Source organism: Actinia tenebrosa, unplaced genomic scaffold, assembly GCF_029948245.1.
Source record: "Actinia tenebrosa isolate PJP-AT-01 unplaced genomic scaffold, QUT_ActTen_1.0 PGA_scaffold3__52_contigs__length_22856419, whole genome shotgun sequence".
Lineage (NCBI taxonomy): Eukaryota > Metazoa > Cnidaria > Anthozoa > Actiniaria > Actiniidae > Actinia > Actinia tenebrosa.
The window spans coordinates 13713168-13736804 of NW_028292580.1; the positions used below are offsets into that span (position 1 = coordinate 13713168).

General features: G+C 34.7%; 2 protein-coding genes across 4 annotated transcripts; one reads left to right on the top strand and one right to left on the bottom strand.

The window, feature by feature from the left end:
• The first annotated feature begins 21 nt into the window (after nt 1-21).
• Nucleotides 22-15698, top strand: LOC116289498 (S-adenosylhomocysteine hydrolase-like protein 1). Of its 2 annotated transcripts, none has more exons than XM_031696442.2 (19): nt 22-204; nt 854-911; nt 6864-6925; nt 8192-8279; nt 9023-9123; nt 9499-9570; nt 9981-10011; nt 10159-10360; nt 10694-10763; nt 10845-10891; nt 10970-11033; nt 11427-11515; nt 11787-11857; nt 12441-12535; nt 13198-13296; nt 13649-13717; nt 14119-14197; nt 14513-14633; nt 14791-15698. In XM_031696442.2, the coding sequence occupies exons 1-19, from the start codon at nt 97-99 to the stop codon at nt 14795-14797; spliced, it is 1533 nt and encodes a 510-aa protein (XP_031552302.2). In that variant the 5' UTR covers nt 22-96; the 3' UTR covers nt 14798-15698. The 2 variants fall into 2 exon arrangements, with proteins under 2 accessions (XP_031552302.2, XP_031552301.2); XM_031696441.2 differs by lacking the exons at nt 22-204; nt 854-911 and adding exons at nt 6095-6240; nt 6316-6409.
• Nucleotides 15699-18444: 2746 nt separating this feature from the next.
• LOC116289488 (DNA-binding protein P3A2) lies at nt 18445-22344 on the bottom strand. 2 transcript variants are annotated; one of them, XM_031696431.2, is made up of 2 exons: nt 22211-22344; nt 18445-21796 (listed from the first exon to the last, which is right to left on the bottom strand). In XM_031696431.2, the coding sequence occupies exon 2, from the start codon at nt 21730-21732 to the stop codon at nt 20317-20319; it is 1416 nt and encodes a 471-aa protein (XP_031552291.1). In that variant the 5' UTR covers nt 21733-21796; nt 22211-22344; the 3' UTR covers nt 18445-20316. The 2 variants fall into 2 exon arrangements, with proteins under 2 accessions (XP_031552291.1, XP_031552292.1); XM_031696432.2 differs by having other exon boundaries at nt 22135-22328.
• Between the last annotated feature and the right edge of the window lie 1293 nt (nt 22345-23637).

A 23637-nucleotide genomic window follows, 5' to 3' on the forward strand; every position in this document is an offset into this window, starting at 1 on the left:
CCCGTGGACAGAATACTAAATACGACGCTTACAACACCCCATGAAATATACATGATGCCGGCACATCGGCCACTGCGTCGAGGATAGCTCACCAATATGTCGAATTCAAATGGTATGTGGAATCGGAAAAATTCCGTGGCCATTAAATCCCAAGCGGCACAATCAACCAAACCAGAAATTCGAGGTGAAGTTGAAAGAAAACGAGTAAGTTAGCAAAAAATTTGACAAGAGTTACGCGTGGCATTATATAGAATGAAACGCACGCGTTCAATCGCCGGTCGCAAAAATATTTCTTTGAGTCTCTTAAAAAATCGGTTTTTCTTTTTGTTACTTGAAGGATATCTGCCGGGTCCATGCAGTAAGCGATCAACTAATTCTCCTAAATCATGTGTAAACTTAAATGTCAAATTTGGCTTTCCAAAAGGGTTTTAGAGAGATTTTGTTTGAGGCCTCAATAGAATAGCATTAACTAAAAGGGTTCAGCGAAAGCGAATTAAATATATTCTTTGGTTCATACGGTCAAACTTTCTCTAACAATTTCTACTCCAATTCACAAGCACTTGTAGTTCGGAGTTAGTTATTAGTCCTAATCTTGTATATCATTCGTAGCAAGGATTTTAGGATGTATTCTGGCTGCCGGAAGCCTGTGTATTGAGTTTATGTTCTACTAATGATACGATTTAGAATTCTTGCTTATAGCGAAAAACATTACCTCTCTAAACCAAGTTCATCTTTAAGAACTAAACAGTAAAATTTCATGGGAAATTATTTTCATTTTGACCTCTTCAAAACAGATAATAAACATCCGTATACAGTACTTGAAGCTAACGTAATATTTTTCTTCTCTCTACAGCAAAGTTGGCTTCGTCCTCAATTGTCATATGGGTCAGTCAGTTCCTATGATAGTACAGGTATGGGTCTTATGAACACGAAATTCTTTCGAGGAGTTTGTCCTTTATAGTATTAGGGAAGTCTTCATTCATTCCAACGTGTCTGAGACGGGGTTTTCTAACATTTTGCACGTTGACATTCACTTTGAATGAAAACGACAATCAAACAAAAGATTTCATGTCCATCATTTATAATATGTGTTTCTTAGACCAAAATCATCTCAATAAGTAGCTCTTAAGAACAGCTGCAGTTGAAACGTTAAAGGGTTTATTCATTTCTAGAGTTGACTGTTTAATAACTCTTATGAATTCAATTTTTTCGATCGCATATTTTTTTCTTTGGGTGTTAGCAGTATGTAAATTCCATTCGGCCAAAACCAGGATTGCGTGACAAGACAAAGGCTTCTTCAATGTGATTTTGTCCCTCAGTCATTGTTCTTCAACGCAGGGAACCCTCTGTTTAAAAACAAAACACGTTGGTATGGTCGGCATAAACGATCCTACATTTTGAGAATAAATTGAAAGCAAGTTTTTTTGAGGAAAATATTTGAATGAGATAACGTTTTACCGGAAGTGACTGTAGACACTGCTTCCGGTTGTCACTGCACCGCCTTTGCCTCTGGTCTACTAATAAAAGTATTTACATAACCCTTGATATAATGTTAAGGGTTAAAGCAATAAATACTAGCTCTCGTTTTGATAGCTTTTTGTCGTTTGATGTTTAAGACTACTTCTTTATTCTTCGATTGCACGTTACGTCATCGCGGCCATGTTGGTGCCATTTAACAAAAGATTTCTCTTTAGCATCTATTGTTAACGGCACCACAATGGCCGCCATGTTTTTGTCTTTTGACTCTCTTGGGAATGCTTGCAACCCATCAATTGTTACTGAAACATGTTTTTTTTTTAAATCCAACTTTTTTTTGCAATAATTGCTAAGTATATTCGGCTCAGATGGTTTTATTTCCTTATGTAGAATACTCAAGCATATATCATATGAAAGCCGGACGATCAAATTCCCCCCCCGATAATTTAAGGTTGCATTTTCTGGAATTCTCGAGTTATTATTCCAGGTAAAAGACGTTATGAGTCGCGGGCATGCATCATTCCTTAAAAATTTGAGAGATTTATCCCATAAGTACGTGTGGTTCTGCGCGCGTGCGTACTTTTACAGGCCTCAGAAATATCCATTTGTAACAACATTACCAACAAGAAGACAGTTGGATGCGAGTGAAACGGTTCCCTCCTATTCGTAGTGTAAAGCGGAAATGTGGTCCCTGTACATGCTAAAAATATAACAACTCCTTCCCCTTTAATCCTGAGGCTTTTCCATCTTCGATACCCCTCCGCTCCCCACTTTCGTCCTCTTCCCAAGACCTGCGTCGTCATCCAGCCAGAGTTCCCGATATGACAAACAAAAGTGAACAGTCTCTCTTACTGCGGTTTTCCATATTCTGCGATTCAGACATTCCAACAGCTTGTTGTGAAATGGGTTTTTCGCTGACGCCAGTCAAAAACATAAAAGGTACCGACTGATTATTTTTGATTGACGGCAGCGAAAAAGCAGATTTCAGCTTCGCAGAATATGGAAAACTGCAGTAAAAAAGAAAACCCGAATGATCCTAGTTATCTTTTGAAACTTTTGATCAGAACTTGTTTTTTTTCATGATTGATCGAAGAAAAAATATCATCAGGAAATATCATCAGTCGAACATAACTTACGTTGGCATCGTTACAGTATACATTATATTTGGGGTAAATGTTTTGTTAGTTGCAAAAAAAAAAAAAAAAAAAAAAAAAAAAAAAAAAAAAAATGCAATTTGAGATCAAACTTTTCTAATCATTCTAAGTTATTGGCCAGTACCCAAGAAACAATTGAGCTAAAATGAAAAACAAATAATAGAAAATAAACGACATCATTGACTTTTTAAAAAAACTCATAATAATTTCAATAAAGGGCGGACATAAAAACGAAACCTTTAAGGTCAGTTAATCCATTTCATTTCCCCTTCCTTTCGTTCCCTTTCTTTTCCTTTCCTTTCCTGTCCTTTCCTCTCTTATTCCTTTTTCTTTCTTTATCTATTCTTTCCATTTTCATCATTCTGTTCTGTTGCTTTTTCTGTTTTTCTTTCCTTCTTTCCTTCCTTCCTTCATTCTTTTTTGCCGGTTTTTGGTTATCATACGTAGCAGTTGAGAAGTGGTTCTGTGGTTTTCTCTTAGTTTTGCTTTGATTGTAAGTTATTTGATATATACAACAAGCATTATTTGTTTCACGGTCCAAGTAAAAACACTCTACTACAAGTGGTAGTAATAGCAAACGATCTTCTACAAGAACACGCGCGATCATGTCACAACGCCACGTTTTGTTTTTCATCAAGTTTGTGTAATTCTATGCCTAAGCCTAATCGATAAAGCAGACGTGACTAAACAAGACCTCTAAGGTCAAGTTTATGTGTTTAAACATAGTTATAGTTTTAAACAACGTCGACATAGATACTCATGTGTGGTTTTGCAATGTTCGCGTCCTCTTCGATCTGATAACATCCTAGACTTTCATACTTAACTTCATTTGGTTAACCTGTCAAATTAATCGTCCGTTTATTTACAGCCGCTGCAATGCTATCCCTGTATTAAGAAGGGATAAGGCTCGCCTCACGCCCTTCAGACGTTCCTAAGAAGTTTCTAAAACTGACCTGGAAGTTACCATTTGTCTAGTTTAGAACCCGCCCTGTCACAGACCTTATTGCTCTTATATCGATATACGTTCGATAAATCACTAAATAAAAGAAAAAGACATTGTAATCAATTCCAACTTTGGTAGATGCTAGATGCTAGGCTGTTCTTTACGAATTACAATTAAGCCTACTCTACATATACGCATGATTGCGAAATCTAAGTGCAGGTACGTGGCATTGTTTCTCCCTCTTATCCAATCAAAAAGCATAACGAAAATTAAACACTCATTATCTAATTACAAACTTGAAATTAGAAACCAAAAATGTGCAAAATGGAACATTACGTCGAGCCAATCACAGTGAGTAAAAAATCGTAAATATACCGTTTTCTCAAGGTTGCGTGCGCATCCAATCTTGATGGGCCAAACTGAAAAACGCAAATTCAGTAAAATTGAGAAGCCAGTTTTATATTTAAAGAAGAGAATAATAAGTTTATGAATTTTTACCGAAAAATCTCATAGAGATGTATGATAATTCTCAGTATAAAGTTCTGGTATCGTGGCCCGTCAAGTTCTTAAATTTGGATGAGCGCGCAACCTTGAGAAAACGGTCTATAAAATCTCAGGTATAACGGGGGAATTCGGATCCCCCCGACCCTCCCTCTAGACCCGCACTTGGAGGGTGTAGATTCCTTTAAGCGAATACTGATGATTATCGACAGTTTTTGATTCTTAGACATTTAGTACCTTTTTGGTTTCTATTTTTATCTTTGTTTTCATTGGTTTTATACAACCCATGCAATGTGTGTGGTAAATGATAAATATAGGTTGCTATACGTAGCCACGGAAATGGCAGGCTTCCAATTATTATTGACGATTCTTACAATTGAATATACTATGATATTGTGAAAAGGAAATCTTGAAACTACTTTCTATTCAGTATGATGTAAATAAGGTCTGTGTTGAAATTGTTTTCAATTTTAACCCTTTAGTTCAAGTTATTTACCAGGATTTATATGCGTTTTTATTAGTAGGTATTATCGTAGTTCGTTCCTTTAAAATCCAGTAGTTCTTACAATTGAATATACTATGATATTGTGAAAAGGAAATCTTGAAACTACTTTCTATTCAGTATGATGTAAATAAGGTCTGTGTTGAAATTGTTTTCAATTTTAACCCTTTAGTTCAAGTTATTTACCAGGATTTATATGCGTTTTTATTAGTAGGTATTATCGTAGTTCGTTCCTTTAAAACCCAGTAGTTCCAAAGAAAGACATTAAAAAAATTCTCGATATTTTAATGTTTTCTTTTTATACATTATGTTTAACTGTTATACTTTAAAAGTTACAAACTATAAAACAAAATAATTTGTGAAATATGAAAATATCCCAATCCTGTTTCGTTTCGTTTTGTTTTTTATTATTTTTATTATTATTAGTATTCCAAAAACCGAAAGAAATGTCTAGCGGCTCTTGATACTTTTTGTCTAAAATATTCAAATATTCTATTAATTTGTTTATAGAGCTGTATACGTATTTTTCCTTCCTTTCAATATAATTGCCCTCTACCATAACGGAAAATTAAAGTAAAACTTGGATGGTATTACTATTGGGAAAAAGTAGTGTTGGAATCCTGTAAAACCACAAAGAAAATATTGAGAAATTTTTCACAATTGCGTCGATGAAAAAAGGCAAAATTAGACGGTCTGTGAAATACTAAATACCCGAGGGGGGTGGACACGAAGTGCTAAAAATGCCCAAGTGGGGATAGAACGTGAATTATTTGGTATGCAGGTTACCAACAGGTGCCATATGAGTTCAAGGTCAGACCTCAAGACAATTTTGTTGAGAGAAAATGACATCGTTGATGACAAGTTAAGTTCGTGAATTTTTTTGAAGTTTCAAATAAAAGATTTGGAAGAATATTTTCAATGTTTTGGAATATTTTTTCTGCGATATTAAAAGTAGTGTAAGCAAGAGTGGCGTGAGTCATTGAAAATGTTAGCGCTTTCTAAGTTTTCATTCGAATCTAAAATAATTAGTGCACTTGTATTTCGAAAAAAAAAATTATTACAACTGATATATTTGATTAATCTTGATTTAGTAATATCTTCTAAAATCTATGTTAAAGCCTTTGAGTACCGCGATACTTATTTCCAAATAGGAGCCCTCGAAATTAAACACTCTAGTCTCCTCTTTCAAGTTTCCAAGTAAACAATTATTTCCTCAACACTATGGCCTTTTCTCGGAAATGAAGGATTATAAGAATTTTTTTCCCTTACCTTTTCGGTCATGTGCCTTTGATAAAGAGGACCGTGTTTGTGGCTTCCGGTTCGGTTGCTTACTGTGCGCGACCACATATTTGTATAAAGCCCTAACAACGACCAAGTGAGGCAATCATATTAGTCTTTGTTTCTTTAAAAGTCTTTTCTATTGAATAGCAAACCTCAAGGATTATAGTAAGTGGACGAAAATAAGAGATATTTTCTCCTTTTCTTCGTCTCTTTTTCGCTTTTTTCCTGGTGCTATTTCCGGTCGATGAAGACGCTATCATCCTCGCTTGCATGCAGGTTCGGCACTGTTCAACATGGCGGCCTCAGAGACAGGAGATCACACGCACCACATACAAAAATCACCAGCAGCGGCTCAAAAACCGCCCAGTTTACGGGCTTTGGAGGTTAAAATTCTTCACTTGCATGTTTTTTATTCATTCGTTCTTTTTCTTGACTCATGACGAAGTATTTTCTCACAGGGCCTCACTTTTTCCGAAAGTATGTCAAGGCGACCACCTCGTCTTCGTCGACGCTCTATCTCTGTTTCTTCTACAGATAGTTACGGGAGTTCAGGTGCTGAAGAATGTAGGATTGGCTTGAAATCTTGATAAACACTCGAAAAGCATTTAGCACTTTTAGTTTTTCTTTTTGGCGACGTTTGAAGGCGTTTTAAAAGTGAACTTTTACGCATGTCGTTTATTCATCGTCTTAGTTTCCACCTCAGGAATATTTTTACTTTTTTATTCTTATACTTACGTGTCAGTTATTTTTAATCTATTGTATAGCATTTCATAGATATCTATTCTTCAATTTTTATTATTTTAAGATACAATATTATGAAGTCATGATATTTGTATTATTTTGGTAATTTAGTTTTACTGAGCCAACTATGGAAGTTTCGACATTTGTATTCTTTGGCTACGCTGTATTTTATTTATTTATTTTTGGCAACTAAGAGTTTGCAGAGTGATTTTCACCTTTGATATTTTGTATCTCTGTAAATAATAAGCATTTTTTCCATCTGCAGCTAGCTATACAGACAGCTATTCCTCAGACGAAGATGAAGGCTCCCCAAGAGACAGACAACAGGCAAGTATATTTGCAAGGCGTTGCAAAGCAAGTCACTCTGATTTTCATCTAACAGGCCGATGGATTACGATACGTTTTTAGAAGGATTAAAATTATTAGCTTAAATGAATTTTCCACAATTAGCTTATTAAAAATATTCTTGGTCTCAAAATGGTTTGTACTTATGAGCTGGTTGTACAAGGAGTACAATATTCCTCCATCACTGCAAGTTTGGAAAGCAGTTTGTATAAATTTATAAACCCGAAACTGAGCTCCAAAATACCACGGATTTTCCTCTCATATCATTTTATCCTCCAGTATTAATCCTAAGGTACAGAATTGTATTTCATGAAAGCCTCTAGTTTGTTGAGTTATGAAGATTTTGAAATTTTCATACCCCGAAAAAAAATTATTATTTTTGTCACAAAAGAGTATCGAGCCATCTATAAATGTCTCGTTGTTTGAGAATATTTACAATTAATTCTCGTGGTCTTTTCGATGTGTTTTCACTATTATAAAGCTCAGCGGGATCTGAATTGTTGGTGACGATTAACCATATATACCACCTAAAAACAAAACAAATACATATCCCTGATATTTTAAATCGTTATTCGGGCCAAACAAAACTCATTCAGAATATACGATTCGTAAGTGTGCTTAGAGAGCCCAAACCACACAAATAATTCAAAGATCATATGGGATAATTTCGTTTTTGTGTTTTTATTAGACTAAACATTTTTTTATACTCAACAATAAATTTACATGTAGAATGGTAAAAAATATTTTTCTTCATGTTTTACTACTCTAAATGCCTTGAAATCCATTATCTTCATCAATCAATCAGAGGATTTTTTTTACTTTGATTATGTAGCTGATATGAATACTCCATTAGATTTTCTATGAGTTGAGAAAGTTTTAAGGCATTTCTTTACATTACTTCATAAATATAAGATCTGAGATTTTTCTTCAAGCCATCAATTGAAATGTTACAGTGTTTAAATATGACTTGTCCCAGAATAAATTAGCTTAAAGAGCCAATCAGAGTCAGTCATTGATGGCATGAAAATGTCTCAAACATTACTAAAGCTTTTCCCTGTGTAAAAGATCTTTGTGTTGAAAATACAAACTTTTGGCAAAAAATTATAAGTTGATCCATAATATTTAATTTAATTAGGGCCTGGTAGGAAAGAATGTTACTAATTTCCTAATTAAGATAAGTAAGATAATTAACGTTAATTTGATAATATTAAACCTCCATTAATTTGTTCATTTTATGTGCCCAAACAGAAAAACAGCAAGGGTGGATCCGATTTTTGCGTTAAGAGTATTAAACTTGCAGACTTTGGCAGAAGAGAAATTGAAATTGCAGAACAAGGCAAGCATGAGATTGAATTTTTTCTTCTTTAATTTGGAAGGGGATTATGAGCATTTTTTTTTGCACTGTATTACTCAAATAATAAAATAAATCTTAGAACTAAACAGTCTGTCTTAATTACATCCATATTGTGTATAATTTATGCAATGGATTTATTTATTGTATTTAATAAATTATTATAAATAGATAATTTATTTTGTTGTTGTGGTTTCTTAGAGCTGTTCACCAGGGATTAGACAGCTCTATAGTCACATAGCTAAATGGTTTAATATATCAAGCTCATAAAAATGTGACAAGTCTTTAAAGGTCCAATATTGGATCCACTTCTGTATGCACTATTCAATTTGGGTGTATGGTGAATCTCATTTGACCAGTATATTTCAGATAGTGTGCTAATTATGATAAGGTGTTGATGGATCAAGTGACAGATATCAATGTAAACATTGTTTTCTGTATTCCCATTTGTCTTACTCATTACAGGATCAGCAGGTTTATCATTCTCTCAAGTTTTTCTTTTTTTCTTTACTAGTAATAACACCTTGTTTGAAAAAAGGAAAACATTCTTCCAAAACTAACTCAGTCAATATTGTATCCCTTCATTGGAATATCATTGAATACATATTACATGATTAGCACATTGTTTGGAAATTACTTTGAAGAAACATATCATCTTAGTACACTCATGATCTAGCATAAAACCTTTTACAGCTAGTAATGTATGTTGACTTTTCAATTGATTACAGAAATGCCTGGTTTAATGCTTCTTCGTAAGCGTAACTGTACAGACAAGCCTCTGGAAGGTGCCAAGATTGTTGCCTGTACACATGTAACAGCTCAGGCAGCTGTAAGTGTTTCCGTTTTTATCTAGTTGGGATGCAGTTTGCACTTTTGTATAAAAACATAAGTACAAGAACCCTAAGAACATTTGACCAGACAAGTGTCAATACTCCAGTTTCAAGTTCTCTTTCACTCAGGGTAGCCTCCTTCCATGCAGAATATTCATTGTGTTCCAGTTAAGGTCCATGAAAATTCAGAGTGTTTGTATTGTTGAAGTTGTGCATTATTTACTTTACCGGTGGTATTTGTGAATTTTTAGAAAGTGAATTGAGGCTAACCCTGAATAATTGAGTCTGTAATCAAGGGACACGGCAGTAATTTGGAACTCAAAAAAGGTCTATTTCTTATTAATGGACTGACTTGAGGTTGTTTTGATTTTCAGGTTCTGATAGAAACACTAGCAGCTTTAGGTGCTCAAATACGCTGGTCAGCATGTAATATTTACTCAACACAGGTAATAGCACTCGGTTTTTACAACTCAGCGATTAAATAATGTTAAGATACTGATTGATATTTTCAGTATTTTTCTTCTTCTTCATTTATTGATAATGGTATCCAAGTACACAAGGACTGAGTAATAATTTCTATGTGATGAGCCCATAGTAATTGGCTTTATTGTTATGGTGCCCCTGCCTGTTTATGTATTTGTCATGGGTAAAGTCAAATAAAAAAATGAAAACATGCTTTGAATTTTTCGTTTTGTGGGCATAGTTTCTAGTTATATCGTACTCACTGATTATTTGAGATCCCTGCAACCCCAGAAAAACTTGAATATATTTGTAGAAACTAATTTTTATGAAATAATTGCCTCTTTTTTTGAAATCATTGTTTGCTCTTAGTAAATTTTTAATATGCATTTTTTAGAATGAAGTTGCTGCAGCAATGGCAGAAGCTGGTAAGTTGAACATTAAACCCTGTATCTTAAATATTTTATGATAAACTTTTAATGATTAAAAATTGTTCAGAAATGTCGTACAATCATATCATAATATATACATATTAATACCAGTAGTGTATAACTGTTGCAATGTTTTGTCAATAGGATTTCCAATCTTTGCATGGAAAGGAGAGTCAGAAGAAGATTTCTGGTGGTGTATTGAGAAATGCATTACTGCACCTGGATATCAACCTAACATGGTTCTGGATGATGGTGGTGATGCAACACATCTCATGTACAAGAAGTTTAATGGTACTTTCAATACACTTAAAGGGATTGTAGAAGAAAGTGTTACTGGAGTTCATAGGTAAATAAACTTTTTTTTCTGTTCTTGATCTTGGCGTCGTAGAACAGCAGAGGTTCCTAATAGGAGTCAGGATAAAAAATACTCGCCAGACAATGGACAATGTCTGGATAAATACCTTTAAGGCTGGTCATCATGTCTGGCCACTGAAAAGCAATATGTTGAATGCAATACGTTTCAGGAAGGGAAACATTGAAACAGTTCTTTTACATGAAATATTGCACAGAATATTTCACCATGTGTTTTCCATGCATTATATGTCAATAAAATCCTGGCATAAAGAAAGCTTTATATAGGGATACAGCAGGACTAATATATTATTTGATCATGTTACAGGTTGTATCAGTTATCCAAACAAAGCAAGTTAACTGTGCCTGCCATGAATGTCAATGATTCAGTTACTAAGGTAATCGACTGCCAATCAGCTTATCTTATATTGTATAGATCAGTGTATTAATTTGATTTTGTTTTTTTTATCTTGTTTCAGACTAAATTTGATAATTTGTACTGCTGTAGAGAATCTATTTTAGATAGGTAAGTACTAGATATAAAGCTTTGGATGTTTTCTGGAATTACATTTGGCTCAGTAAAGAATTTTAATTCCTTCCACAGCTTAAAGAGAACAACAGATGTGATGTTTGGTGGCAAGCAAGTTCTAGTCTGTGGGTATGGAGAGGTATGTATTTATATCCCTGTCAAATATCATCACTTATTGGGTCTTGATTTCAATTCTTGGACTTGGTATCACATGTGAGTAGAGTTTATTAGGTCTATCCCTTGATTCAAGAGTTTTCCTCTGAGTTTCCTGGTTTTCCTACATCCTCAAAATCTAGCAAGCTAAATTCCAATTTGATCTGTGAGTTGACCTGACTTTGAAAGGTTATCATGCTATCGTTTCTGTTTGTAGACTGCCAACAGTTCCATTTTATCCTCCGGACTTGAAGTAAGAGTTTGTAGGATTCCTGCGGAAGTACAGAGATGGGGGCCTAACCTCACTCCCCACTGTTTTAAGTCTATTCTATAAGTTGTACTCTGACAGCCTAACTAACAAACCGTCTACTTGTAACAGGTTGGTAAGGGATGCTGCTTTGCATTAAAAGGACTTGGTGCCATTGTCTATGTAACAGAAATTGATCCCATCTGTGCTCTTCAAGCTTGGTAAGTCTGCAAAAAAAAAAATGGTAACGTCATCATAACTAGTTAATATGATTGAAATCAACATTGGAAAATCTTGAAGTATTTTGAATTCACACTGCAATGTGCAACGTTGTTTAACCTACTACTTTGATGCCATTGAACTAGTCATACATTGGATGGGAAGAGAAAATCAAGGGAGTACAAGTGCTTCACGCAAATAATAATTTCTCACACAGAATGTAGTGTAAACTAAGTTTCTTATTTAATCATTCATTTATTTTAAATTCTACAGCATGGATGGTTTTAGGGTTGTCAAAATAGAAGAGGTGGTCAAGCATATTGATATTTTAATTACTGCCACAGGTGAGAGATTTTACAGAATGAAATAATTATTTGTACCATATCTTACTCAAGCTACTTATTGTCTTTCCTTAATGAACATGTACATATACTTATTTCAATAAAGTTAGTCACCTGAAAAGCTATAAAGCTGAGGCCGACAAGGATTATGGGTAGATACATTTAACATGTTTCAACCGCTTGTTAACTGTTGATAGACTTGCACGTCTTACCAGTTACAGTCTCACCTCTCCTGAGCATCCTCAAGCTGCAGTTTGTATCAAAAAAGCTTTACTTGTTTGAAAGGAATTATTTCCCATGATCCTCAGTGATCTGAGCCTTCTAGGTTTTTGGTGACTAACTATATTGAAATGAGTATGTGGTTTTATGTATACCGAATGTTATCTTCCAATATACTCTATGAATTATTTCATTATTATTCTGAATGGTTTAGAATGAAACATAAAATCATGCCCAACTTACAATGTTTACCATGGATAGAAATCAGGGGGAGGGGGTAGGCAACAATCTTTTTTGCTTCAAAATGTTTTTTTGATAATAAATTCCAGTTTTATTGTATAATTAAATGTTGTACAACCTATTTCAGGGAACAAACATGTTGTGACAAGAGAACACCTTGACAGGTTAAAAAATGGCTGTATAGTTTGCAACATGGGTCACTCCAACACAGAAATTGATGTGGTAATTAAACTCTGTCAGCTTACTAAGAACCACTAATAATGGCAGACCTTTTTACAGATCCCTCATGCATTAGTTTCAGATAGCAATAATTCTAGATAGGGTTAATAACAACTTTCTAGAGTGCATATCATATATCCATGAAAAACTGTGTAAGAAATTGCACACATTAGTAAGTTCAGTAGACCTCAGTAGACAGTAGACCTACAAAACTTTGCACTAATTTGTACATTTTTTTAGTTAACTTTTTCACGGATATAATATGGTATTCACTATGTTTATTGGTAGTGCAGTGTTTTCTTTGGGGGTATACATTATAATAATATTAATAAACTCTTCATTTAAAGAGGGTAGCACGGAATAGTTACAAAATAACTAATAAACTAGTGGCCTTCATTCATTTTCATGGTTTCATTTTCATCCATCCATTCATTTTCATTTCATCCTGAATCCTCTGATAAAAATAGACTATCAACAGAGGTAGATAAAGATTGGAGATTGATTGGTAGAAATAATCAATGACCCCCCCAACCACTTGTCATCTTTCTGATTTAGAATTCAAAATTCATTTCAAGGCTTTATTCATGCAGGACTGTTGTTGTTTACAGTGTATGTGGTGTTCAAATTGTTTTATATTGATGTCTTAATTGGATCTTTTATTTTAGGCCAGTATTAGAACATCAGATCTAACTTGGGAGAAAGTCAGAACACAAGTGGATCACATTATATGGCCTGATGGGAAAAGAATAGTACTTCTAGCTGAGGTAAGTTTTCTACATTACATCCACTTTCTTGTTTGTTTGATAACTCTAGTGCCCAGTTGTATGAAGCTGGATAGCGCTATCGGGCAGATAAATCCAGTGGATAAGTTGATGCTGTTATCCAATAAATTTATCCAATGGATAGCGCTATTCACCCTTCGTACAACCAGGCCGAGAAGTGAAATCTGTGCTGGTTCCTGTTTGGACTTCCATCAAAGAGATTTTTTTGTGTACTATACTGATTGATTGTTAAGATTTGTGGCAACAATTTTACTCAAATTCCTTGATGTTTTTTCAACTCCATCAGGCATCATTTCCTTGGGAGAAAGTAGACTGATTATTATATTTTCTGTAGGGACGACTTGTTAACCTGAGTTGCTCCAGTGTTCCATCTTTTGTAGTATCAATTACAGCCACTACACAGGTAATCACCATCTTCAATATCATCATCATCATTAGAACATCAGTGTATGAGCGATATATAAATTATATCATTATGTCCCAAAACTACTATTTCAAGAGGGAATGTTGAGATTTAAAAATAATATACTTACTAGTTTGTACAGTGCTCTACACACTAACTTTTTTAAATACTAGGCAATGGGCTAGTAAGTCTATACATGCACTAACACAGAAGAGTAATCCAAAAACGGTCCAAAAACTCCACTTTCCTATGGACTAGTGAGTCCTAATTTTCACTAGCCTGGAGCAAAGATTTAGTAGTTTTAGCAAGTGTTAGTGTTGGGGGGGGGGGATGGGCCCCTGATGTTTCAATCAAAATAATATTACAAAATAATCAGTTATTTATTATGACTTATTGTACAGGCTATAGCCCTCATTGAGTTATACAAGGCACCACCTGGTAGATATAAACATGATGTCTATCTTTTGCCAAAGAAAATGGGTAAGTCAAAAAAAAAAAAAAGAGAGAAATTCTATCCAATGTCATTTGGGTCAAAAGGGAAAGTTTTGCATCTGCAATGTAAAAAAAATCCGCAAAGCTTTATGCATTGGCAAACTCATTTTTGCCAATGCATTGCTGAGAGATATACTGTTATTGCTAAAGAACATTTGTCAACCATCTGTCTGCCATGTAATTGTCTGGTTATTCATAGGGCAGTGCACTTTTGCACTATAATTATGGATATTTATTTTTTAAAGGGTTATCTGAAATACATAAAATGAAATCAAATGTTACAATCTTGTTTTGTTCCTGCAGATGAATATGTTGCAATGCTTCACCTGCCAACGTTTGATGCACATCTGACTGAACTGAGTGATGACCAAGCCAAATACCTGGGAGTCAATAAGACTGGTCCTTTTAAGCCAAATTATTACAGGTATGTACACCAATACAAAGCCACTCCAAAAATAAAAAAACGGATCATGCTTGTATAAATATATTGTCTGTAGCTTAAAAAAGTTCAACTTAGGAATAAAATCTAAATTCAATATTATATATCGTATCTAATTCATATTTTATTTTTCCCCCAACAGATACTAGACTGTTGTCTGTGGCAGCACCTTAGTATGCCAAGGAAGTGCTGTAAATTCAAAGTTGCTTTACAGCTATAATTCTATTTATAATCATCTAGTGCCTTTTTTCATTGCATCTATAGACTGAATAAAATGATATTTCTTTTACTCAATACATATAATACATATTTAAGAACAAAAAAAAACCTTTTTCAAAAACTCTTTTACTGAATTCTGAAAAATGATGATTGTGATAATAATATAGAATTGTTTATACCAAAGTGAAAAGTTCAGAGATTGATTTGTCTGTGATGAACACATTATGTATTTAAATTTTTGGATCGATAAAGCATGGCATAGCATGGCAAAAACGTTAACAAGAATATTGATTAGTCCCATAGTTTCTTCTCTAATTAGCTTGAATATTCACGAAATCTCTGTACCATGTTAAAACTCATGTTTGAAAAAGCCAGCTCTAGCTAATTCTCTGATAAAACTGGCCATTTGATGTTGTGAAATAGATGCAATGTAAAAGAATTTCTTTCAATTTCACTTCAGTATTGTCAGATGTTATTCCATTTTCACTAGTACTCTGAAATATTCTATGAAATTCAAGAACAAAAATAGAAAGAAAAAAAAAATGGAAGAAGGTGGTCACTGTAATGTTGACAGAAGAAAGTAAATTTTAGATAAAGAGCAATTATTACCTAGGAAAGAAAAACATAGGGTAACAGCAAATTTTAAGACAAAAGGTGAAACCCATGCAGATAGATGCAAAGAAGAGAGGATGTGTGTGTTAGTCATAGGTGAAGAAAAATGATGGTATATCTCTTACAGTCAGGCCAATAGTGTTGAAAAACAAACTTTTGATTGTCATTCTGGAATCATTGTCAATATAATGATATTGAATTAATTTCCCGTTTCTCTTACCTAAATTGTTTATGCTAAGTTAAATTACAAATAATGCTCATCATAGGATAAGCCTGTTACATTTATAACAATATGTTGAATTATCTTGTTTCTGAAAATGTTCGCTGCTGTAATCTGAGTACTTCCAGTTTTTTATAATCTTGTATTCAAATTTCATTATTGGATTCGGCGTTTATTATTGTGTAGTTCCCAAAAGTATCCATGCCATCCCACAGAGAGAAAACGATGGGTGGGGAGATTCTAATGGCAGTCTTATGCAAGTATTTTGAGGCATAGATATTTTATGGAGCTGCATTTTCAAGAATCCTAAGTTCTTTTATTATTAATCGGACATGATTGTTATTTAAAGTTTGGAAAAACTACCAAAATGTGTTATTCTATCGTGTTGAATCTTGTAAAAACTTGTGATGAAATTTTCAACTTTTTTTTATTTCTAGGTCACTGTTAATGTTTCTTTTCAATTTCGATTACACAGTGTACATTGCTTCTGTCTTTAATTAATGACCACATTCTTGCACATCAACTAAATGTGAAGAATAGAAAGTAGTTAAGTGATAAAAAAAGTCCTATGATTTTCATACCAAGCCCGAGGTGTGATTTAGCTTGTCTATCTAATATTATTCTTGTCTCAAATTTAAAAAAGCAACTCAGGGCCCTAGATTCCTTGAAATTGCAAGATCTTAAGTGCAAGGAATTGTTGGTGAGCTTTGCTAACCATTTATTTGTCATGTGTAGAAATCTGTTCTGCAAGAAGTCTTCTACCTTCCAAGGCAGATATTCTTAGTGTCTGTCACAAAACCTTTCCCAAACATTGCGTGACACACTAAGGATGTCTGCATAGGAGGCTTGTAGTCATCTTGCACAACAGAATCTTTTTTCATGTTGCCAACATAGAAAGATGTAGGATCAAGTTATCTCAAGAACAACTCGCATGGGTGGTCATAAAATAGCAGAGGGAAGGATAATTTGCAGGCAGAAAATTTTGAACCTCTAGTTTTAAATGAAAATGTTTTTCCCACATAATTAGTCATCTGCTCCATTTTACCATCAATTTATTACCAGAACCCTAGCCTATTGAGTGTCTCTCGACCCTCATCATTCTCTCCAGTCCACTCTGTTAATTTATGACCAGTTCCAAAGACACACTTATTTCTCCGCTGCAGCCCGTCATTAGTTTCAGTTCAGACTGATGATGCCTGCAGAGGGGTAAATAGAAAGAGAATATGTATATCCATTGAAAAAACGTTTTATGCTCAAAGTACCTTGAACTTATTTTTATGTACATCACTCTAAAGTTATAGCTTAAATCTTTCATTTTTTAATATTATGCATTGCTGTTCTCTGGTGTTCAAACATGCTTATTAGAACTGCTGCAACAAAAAACTAGTTTCAAAAATCGAGCAATCGAAAAAAAATAATGACAATAATGTAAGCATAAAGTTGCTGTAAAGGTGCTGCAAAGGTGCTAAGCTGTGTACTGCAATCTTTAAATTTGATTGTTATAAATGTATCTATTGTTTTGATGATATTTGTTATGTGGTGCTGGCAACCAAATATGTAGTATTCTTCAAAATGTCAAATAAAAAGCCATTGTTTGTATAGCCATTACTGTTTTTACTGCAAAATTTCTGGTCAATTGCTTTTATGAGTCTTTTCATCAATGAAGATTTGCAGTGTTACACCCATTTTTAGACTGATGCCCAAGACGTTTTGGATTTGATTTGGCTTCTGACAATCATAACCATAACAAAACTTAGACCAATTCATTTGGAATTATAAACCATCAACCCCCTATACTAACTCTGATCTAACTAGGTTGTCTGGGTTGCATAAGTATTAAATTGGAATGACTTGTTCGTTAAATTTTTATAGCTATAATTATCCTTGCTCTGGTTGCTATGAGCAACTTGCAGTTGACAAGAAAACTTGTAATGTATTTATTTTCTTAAAGGGGCACTTGGATGAAAATGGATAAAAATTGGAAATGATTTTAAACTTAGTTAAAAATATCTGTATGGCTTTAATAGCCAAGCAACATATTTTCTTCGCAGTAAAATGTGTCGGATAAAAATTACTTTTATTTAGCATATGAATTGTGAGTAAATGACGTCATTTACTCAACCCTATTGTTCTTTTCTCTTTTAACCCAAAATTTCTCAACTGGAAGTGGCTCCCAGGCAAAAATTTTCAATAATCTGGTTTACATAATCACAATTGAGTCAAATTATCCACAAATACTTCAATTATTTGGACTTTGAAAAATTGGGGCATTTTCATCCAAGTGTCCCTTTAAAGGGAAGTTCATCACATTTTTAACACAGCCAAAAAGGGAGGGTGAATGGTGTTTTGAATAGTCCCCTTCACAGTTCCCTTGCACCATCTCAAAAGGAAGTTGTGCCTTTGCATTCAAGTGAGAAGAATAGTGAGCTAGCAATAATAGAGATGTGAATAATTTTCCAAGGTGTTGAAAAAAGAATATCATTCCAACCTCACCATTCTTCTCGCTTCTATGTAAAGGCACAGCTACTTTTCAAGATGGTGCAAGGAACTGTGAAAGAGACTATTGGCTCAATCCCTTGCCACTAACTGTCTGAGTAAAAGAACAATGGGGATTGTCACAATAAATATTCATTTTGAAAGAAATTTATACTAAGTTTTGTTCGATATTCCACTTCTAAATTTTTTTCAAAGCCCTGCAACAGTTCCCCTACAATGGTTCCCCTACAACAAAAGGAAACAACTTAATCAGGTTCAAGTTTTTATTGTGTTGAGTCAACCAAAAATCAGTTATTCCACAATACAATTCTTCTTTCTTGTTTCTAGTTTTTGAGATCAATCTAAAAATATTGCCAAAGTCTAGGAGATGCAACTGAATGGTGAAAACACTGCAATTTTGAAATAGAAACGTGTATCTTGTCAATCATAAGCAAGGGATTCTGCATCTCAACAGTCCAACATGACTAAGATTAGACTACTCACAGAGTAAAACTTTCTCACTCTAATCAGAATCTCCATGATAAGATATCCATGATGGCTTTATTCTCTCCTGCCAATACCTATCTTGGGCTACTTACGGTTCTATCATTCATTAATTAGTATAAAATCTTTCACTGTTTAAAGTACAATGTACGTTAACAACAGTCAAAAAAGCACTGCTTCAAATTGCACCCCATTTTTGATGAGATATTTGAAAATTACTTTGCAGTATTCCTGTCAAAGGTATGGTACATACCTGATCAATGTTGAAACTGTCAACCAAAATATTTCAGTTTTATCACATTAAGTTCAGTGTTTTTTCATTATGCAACAGACTATTCACTACTCTCAAAAATATTATCATGATTTGTAAAATGTAAGGGCTTATCCTTGAATCCATGACTTGTTTTATTCTAATTTCTCCTTTTGTTTTTCATTTTCAAAACTGAGGTTAAGCCTGCACATTCTAGAAACTATAGTCTCTTAAAGAGTATTGAATTAAGTCCTTAACTAGTACATACAATTGTTTTCTTAAACCTTTGAATCAATGATGGCCAAATAAATGAGAATCAAATATATTTATCCTCTACAAATTGAGTTGAATAACTGTAATTTTCAATCAAAAGTTCCTTCTTAACGGACTGGTGACCATTAAGACATATTATGGAATATAAAGAGTACAAGTAATCCTGAATAGCATTGAAAACTTTTAAATTATTGCCTGGGTGTCCATATGATATATTAGTGGGGTTAAGCTGTATTTTTTGCTTAAATTTTGGGTCAAAAAGATATTTTCAAAATGCTTATTTTTTAAGTCGACTTCAGCTATTTCAATATTTTTGCACAGGATAAATATTTTGTCTAAAAATAAATAACTTTAATATCCTACATTTTTACAAATTAGTTGTCTGGGATCTTAGGCCATTGGTTCTTGGCACAGCTGATTAAAGTTGGTTCACATTTCATTTATAACATTTAGTGGGTTGTGCAAGGCTGTAGCCACCACTTGGACAGTGGTCCGGTTTTTGAAAAAGGTGGTCCTGCTTTTCCAATTTTTTTTGTAATAAATATTCTTTATGAGGGGGAAAATGGTTCTGAAAGGTAAAAAGTGGTGTGGTTAAAACTGGACCATCCGTACTGGTGGCTACTGCCCTGTTGTGATATTTTGGACTGATTTAGAATTCAACAAATGGAAACATATTCACTTTAAAATGCCAGCTTTACTTTTCTTCTCAAAATATATCTCCAAAATGAATTGGTGACTTATGGAAATTATTAAATGTTAAAAAATTTCATTTCCTGGTTACTAATGGGTATTATTATTTATGCATGTCAAAAAAGTATTTTAACAGGTGTAAACCCTTTATGAAACCAAACTGTTGTTTCACATGCATAAAAGAAAAGGTGGGCATATTAGGGGATGTTGATAATTGGTCTAAAGGGTACGACTTGAAAACCCCTTCCACTTAAAAAAAGCCATGAAGTAGTCTACTATCACTGCCTGTTATCTAGTACAATGTTATTACTAGTACATAGTGTATACACAATAAGAACTTCTGGAAGAACAAGAAGTCCTATGACCTCTTTTCTTTTCCTGGTGAAGTTAAAACCCTTTATCTATGAATTGTGAGTTCAAGATAATCAGTTCATATGTTCATGGGCATTTTCAAGAGTGACCACTTCTACTGCTTGAGTAGCTACAGGAACGCCTTCTACACTGTCAACCATATTGTTGTGTGAATCTGAATGGTTAGATGAAGTTACAGTAATGATGGTATGGGGTGCCATAGCAACTTGAGGTACAGAACTAGTAGTAACGTAGTGAGGTTGACCACTGCTCAGCATTTGGCCTTGAAATTGCATGAGTGAAACTGCAGCTTGGACAGGGATTGTCACCATCCCATCTTGTACACCTGCTAGTGCTGCGGCAGCATGTTCAGGAAGGACTATTTGTCCTCCTTCAGAAAGGGTTGCTTCTGCTAATGTTGCAACAGCTGCTTGGGCAACAGCTTCTGAATGAGACATGTCACTATGATCCATGTGATGGTGGTGTTGGTTTGTGAGACAGACTTCAGATTGAGTGGCAGCTGCCACTTCCGCTAGCGTTGCAACAGCCTGATTGGCTTCTGATTGAGTGTTGTGTCCATCAGATATGGTACTGACTGCTCCTGAGGCATCTACCTGAATCAATGATACTGTACCATCAGCATTGGATATTGTATGAACCATCTGTTGACCATGAGTGGCATACTGTTGTGGCTGTGAATTATCATTTTCAGTGAATGCAGGCAAAAGATCTTCTCTGCAATGGTATTTGTAGCAATTCTTCACAATCTGTCGAAGGGCATTTGTCCAAGATACTTTGGCCTTTTGTTCCTCAGAGCGGCAGTCGCTACGTACATTTTGCCATGGTAAATCAACTGGCCACCAGAGTGGACGAGTGGATTCTTTTCCCCAGCCAGGCTTACCTCGACCAGTTGAATAACGGAGCATCATGGGAATGAATGCTCTCAGCTGAGCTTGTGTCATCTTGTCAACTGGTGTAGGGATACCATCTATTACTAATGGGGGTAGGGTGTACACTTCAGAGTTTTCAGAAATCTGTGGTGGAGCGTGTTCAGCTAGAGCATTCTCCAAATCCTGAAGAATCGACTGCTTTAAATTTCTGATAACATTTTCTAAAGGAATAGCTCCAAAAACCTTGTAAAGGGGGTTTGGCTTGCCTGGACATACACATAATACAACAGCTTGTTGACCAACACGAGTGGTGTATTCATCAATGGTAGCACGAAGCTTTCGTAGCAGTCGCGTCTGTTGTCGTTTGCGAATCGAAGGGTTTGTCTCGAAAGAGTGAGGACGTTTTCGTTTTTTTCCAGTCGCAATAGCAGCAGCAGCGGCGACTCCTACTGGTCCTGCTGCAGCGAGCTGGGCAGTGACTTCATCATGGACAGTGGAGGAAAGGAGGTCTGTTCCATCGTAAGTAGATTCCGGTGAAGAAGGCTCCTCGTCTGAAAGACTTTGTGTCATTGACTGCGACATGGAGTGAGACATTGCCATCGTATGTGAAAGGCTGGGCGATAAACCCTGATGGTGAAGGGATCCTACCTCTTGAGCCAGTTTGCTGCAAAACAAAAATTTTACTATCAATCAAATGTCATCGATAAATTGCACTTTCCAAATTGGATTTCTCTACCTCCTGCCAGATAACCATTCATTATAATTTTTAAATCTTACGCTTCAACCAGACAACGTAAATGAAGAAAGCTATCCTGACGACTTTACCGACATAATAATTAATAACTGTGTCTCTAAAAAGAACTCAAAGATCAATTCGAGATTAAAGAGCGTAGAAATCGTACTAAGGCTATCCATACGAGTCCTTCTTTTCTCCTCCAAGTCATCGTTTTTTTGCTCCTTTTCCTTCTTCTAACCCGCTAAACAACCGTCGACAATACTTACGTCCAAACTCGTGCCCGTGTGCTCCATAACTACTGTAAAACTACCCAATTCAAAACGGACAATGCATCAAGTATACCTGGTTGTAGTGATGGAAGAGAATTACTGGGGAAAGGTTCTGAATCTGCGCAAAGAAGCTGCTCCCTCGACGTGCGCGGAAAGGAACGATGGCGGCTGCTCAATAGAACAGTATCAAGCCGTGCCCAAGACGCATGTGCTGAACAACCAACAAAGAAATGATGTGGGGGAACCTGGCAGGGCTCTTCGGTATTCCCTCGCTTTCTTGTCGTAAAACCTTCGGTCATGTTTCGGGTTTTCTGTATTTTTTCCCTTTCCTTTTTTTGTACTGGCCTAGCTTTCCTCTTTTTCTTTTCTTTTTAAAAACTTCTCTCCAAACTTCGCGTGCTGAATAATAATAATAATATGAAGAGGGAAAAGATGGTGTGGCGAAAGCCGAAAGGGTTCTTCGACACGGTCGTAACAGTCGGAATACTATCGGTTTATAGAATAGGAGAACCTTCGACTTCCCTTCTTTCAGTTTTCATTTTCGTTTTTTTTTATTCATTAAAGACCGTTGAAATTTTATTAAATAAATATGTATATTTCATAGGTTTGGGGATATTTTCTTTATTTCTTATATATAAATATATTTCTAGAATTATCCAAGCCAAAGAGACATTTATTCGTATTGTGCTATTTTCGTAACATATAGTAAATTTAGCTAGTTATTTACTTTTATTATCATTATTATTATTATTATTACTATTAACAATGATCGCCTTTACATTATCAGAAAGTTAATAAATATTACAATTCGATCATTATAATATATTTTCTGCTGCAGGAACAAAGAATGGGAGAGTCCTGAGTTAATGCAGTATTAATAGTCTTCATTTACTTTCTTCTTCTTTTTCTTTTTGTCATTTGTCACATTTTGTATTCGATTCAAGTAGCCAATTGTAAATTACCTATAAGTAGCGAGATTTACGATTGTATTTGGGAAAAACTCAATAAAGTTTTCATTATTATTATTATTATTGTTATTATTATTATCACATTTTAGCTTTTCCATATTTGTCTTTCGCTGTTCAATAAAAATCCTTATTGCTGCCTTTCGCAAATAAAAGGCAAAAAAAAGACTTTTAAAATTACGAATATAAACTAACCCTGAAGGAGAAAAAAAGAGGAGAGAACTGAAAAGAGAAAAGGAGAAAAAATTAAAGCCTGCTTTTACCAGAGTTTCATCGCGCTAATATGGCTTTTGATGAGATTTTTTGTCGCAAACCGAAATTAACTGCTTTCATTGCTGCGGCCGCTTAGTTGTTTTGCCTATCCAGTTTACCTGGACCGAATTTTGTTCTTTAAAATTGTCTTATCCATCATATTCACTTACACAATATCAACAGCACTTTCCCTTTTACCATCCCGACCCAAATCTGTTGCGCGCACCTTCCTTCATAATATCAACAGCACTTTCCCTTTTATTTTACCATCCCGACCCAAATC

Coding starts and splice junctions, on each gene's coding strand:
- LOC116289498 (XM_031696441.2), top strand. CDS start 6,151: ATGGCGGCCTCAGAGACAGGAGATCACACGCACCACATACAAAAATCA. Junction 6,926..8,191: donor CCCCAAGAGACAGACAACAG/GCAAGTATATTT, acceptor GTGCCCAAACAG/AAAAACAGCAAGGGTGGATC. Junction 10,012..10,158: donor TGCAGCAATGGCAGAAGCTG/GTAAGTTGAACA, acceptor TTTTGTCAATAG/GATTTCCAATCTTTGCATGG.
- LOC116289488 (XM_031696431.2), bottom strand. CDS start 21,732: ATGGCAATGTCTCACTCCATGTCGCAGTCAATGACACAAAGTCTTTCA.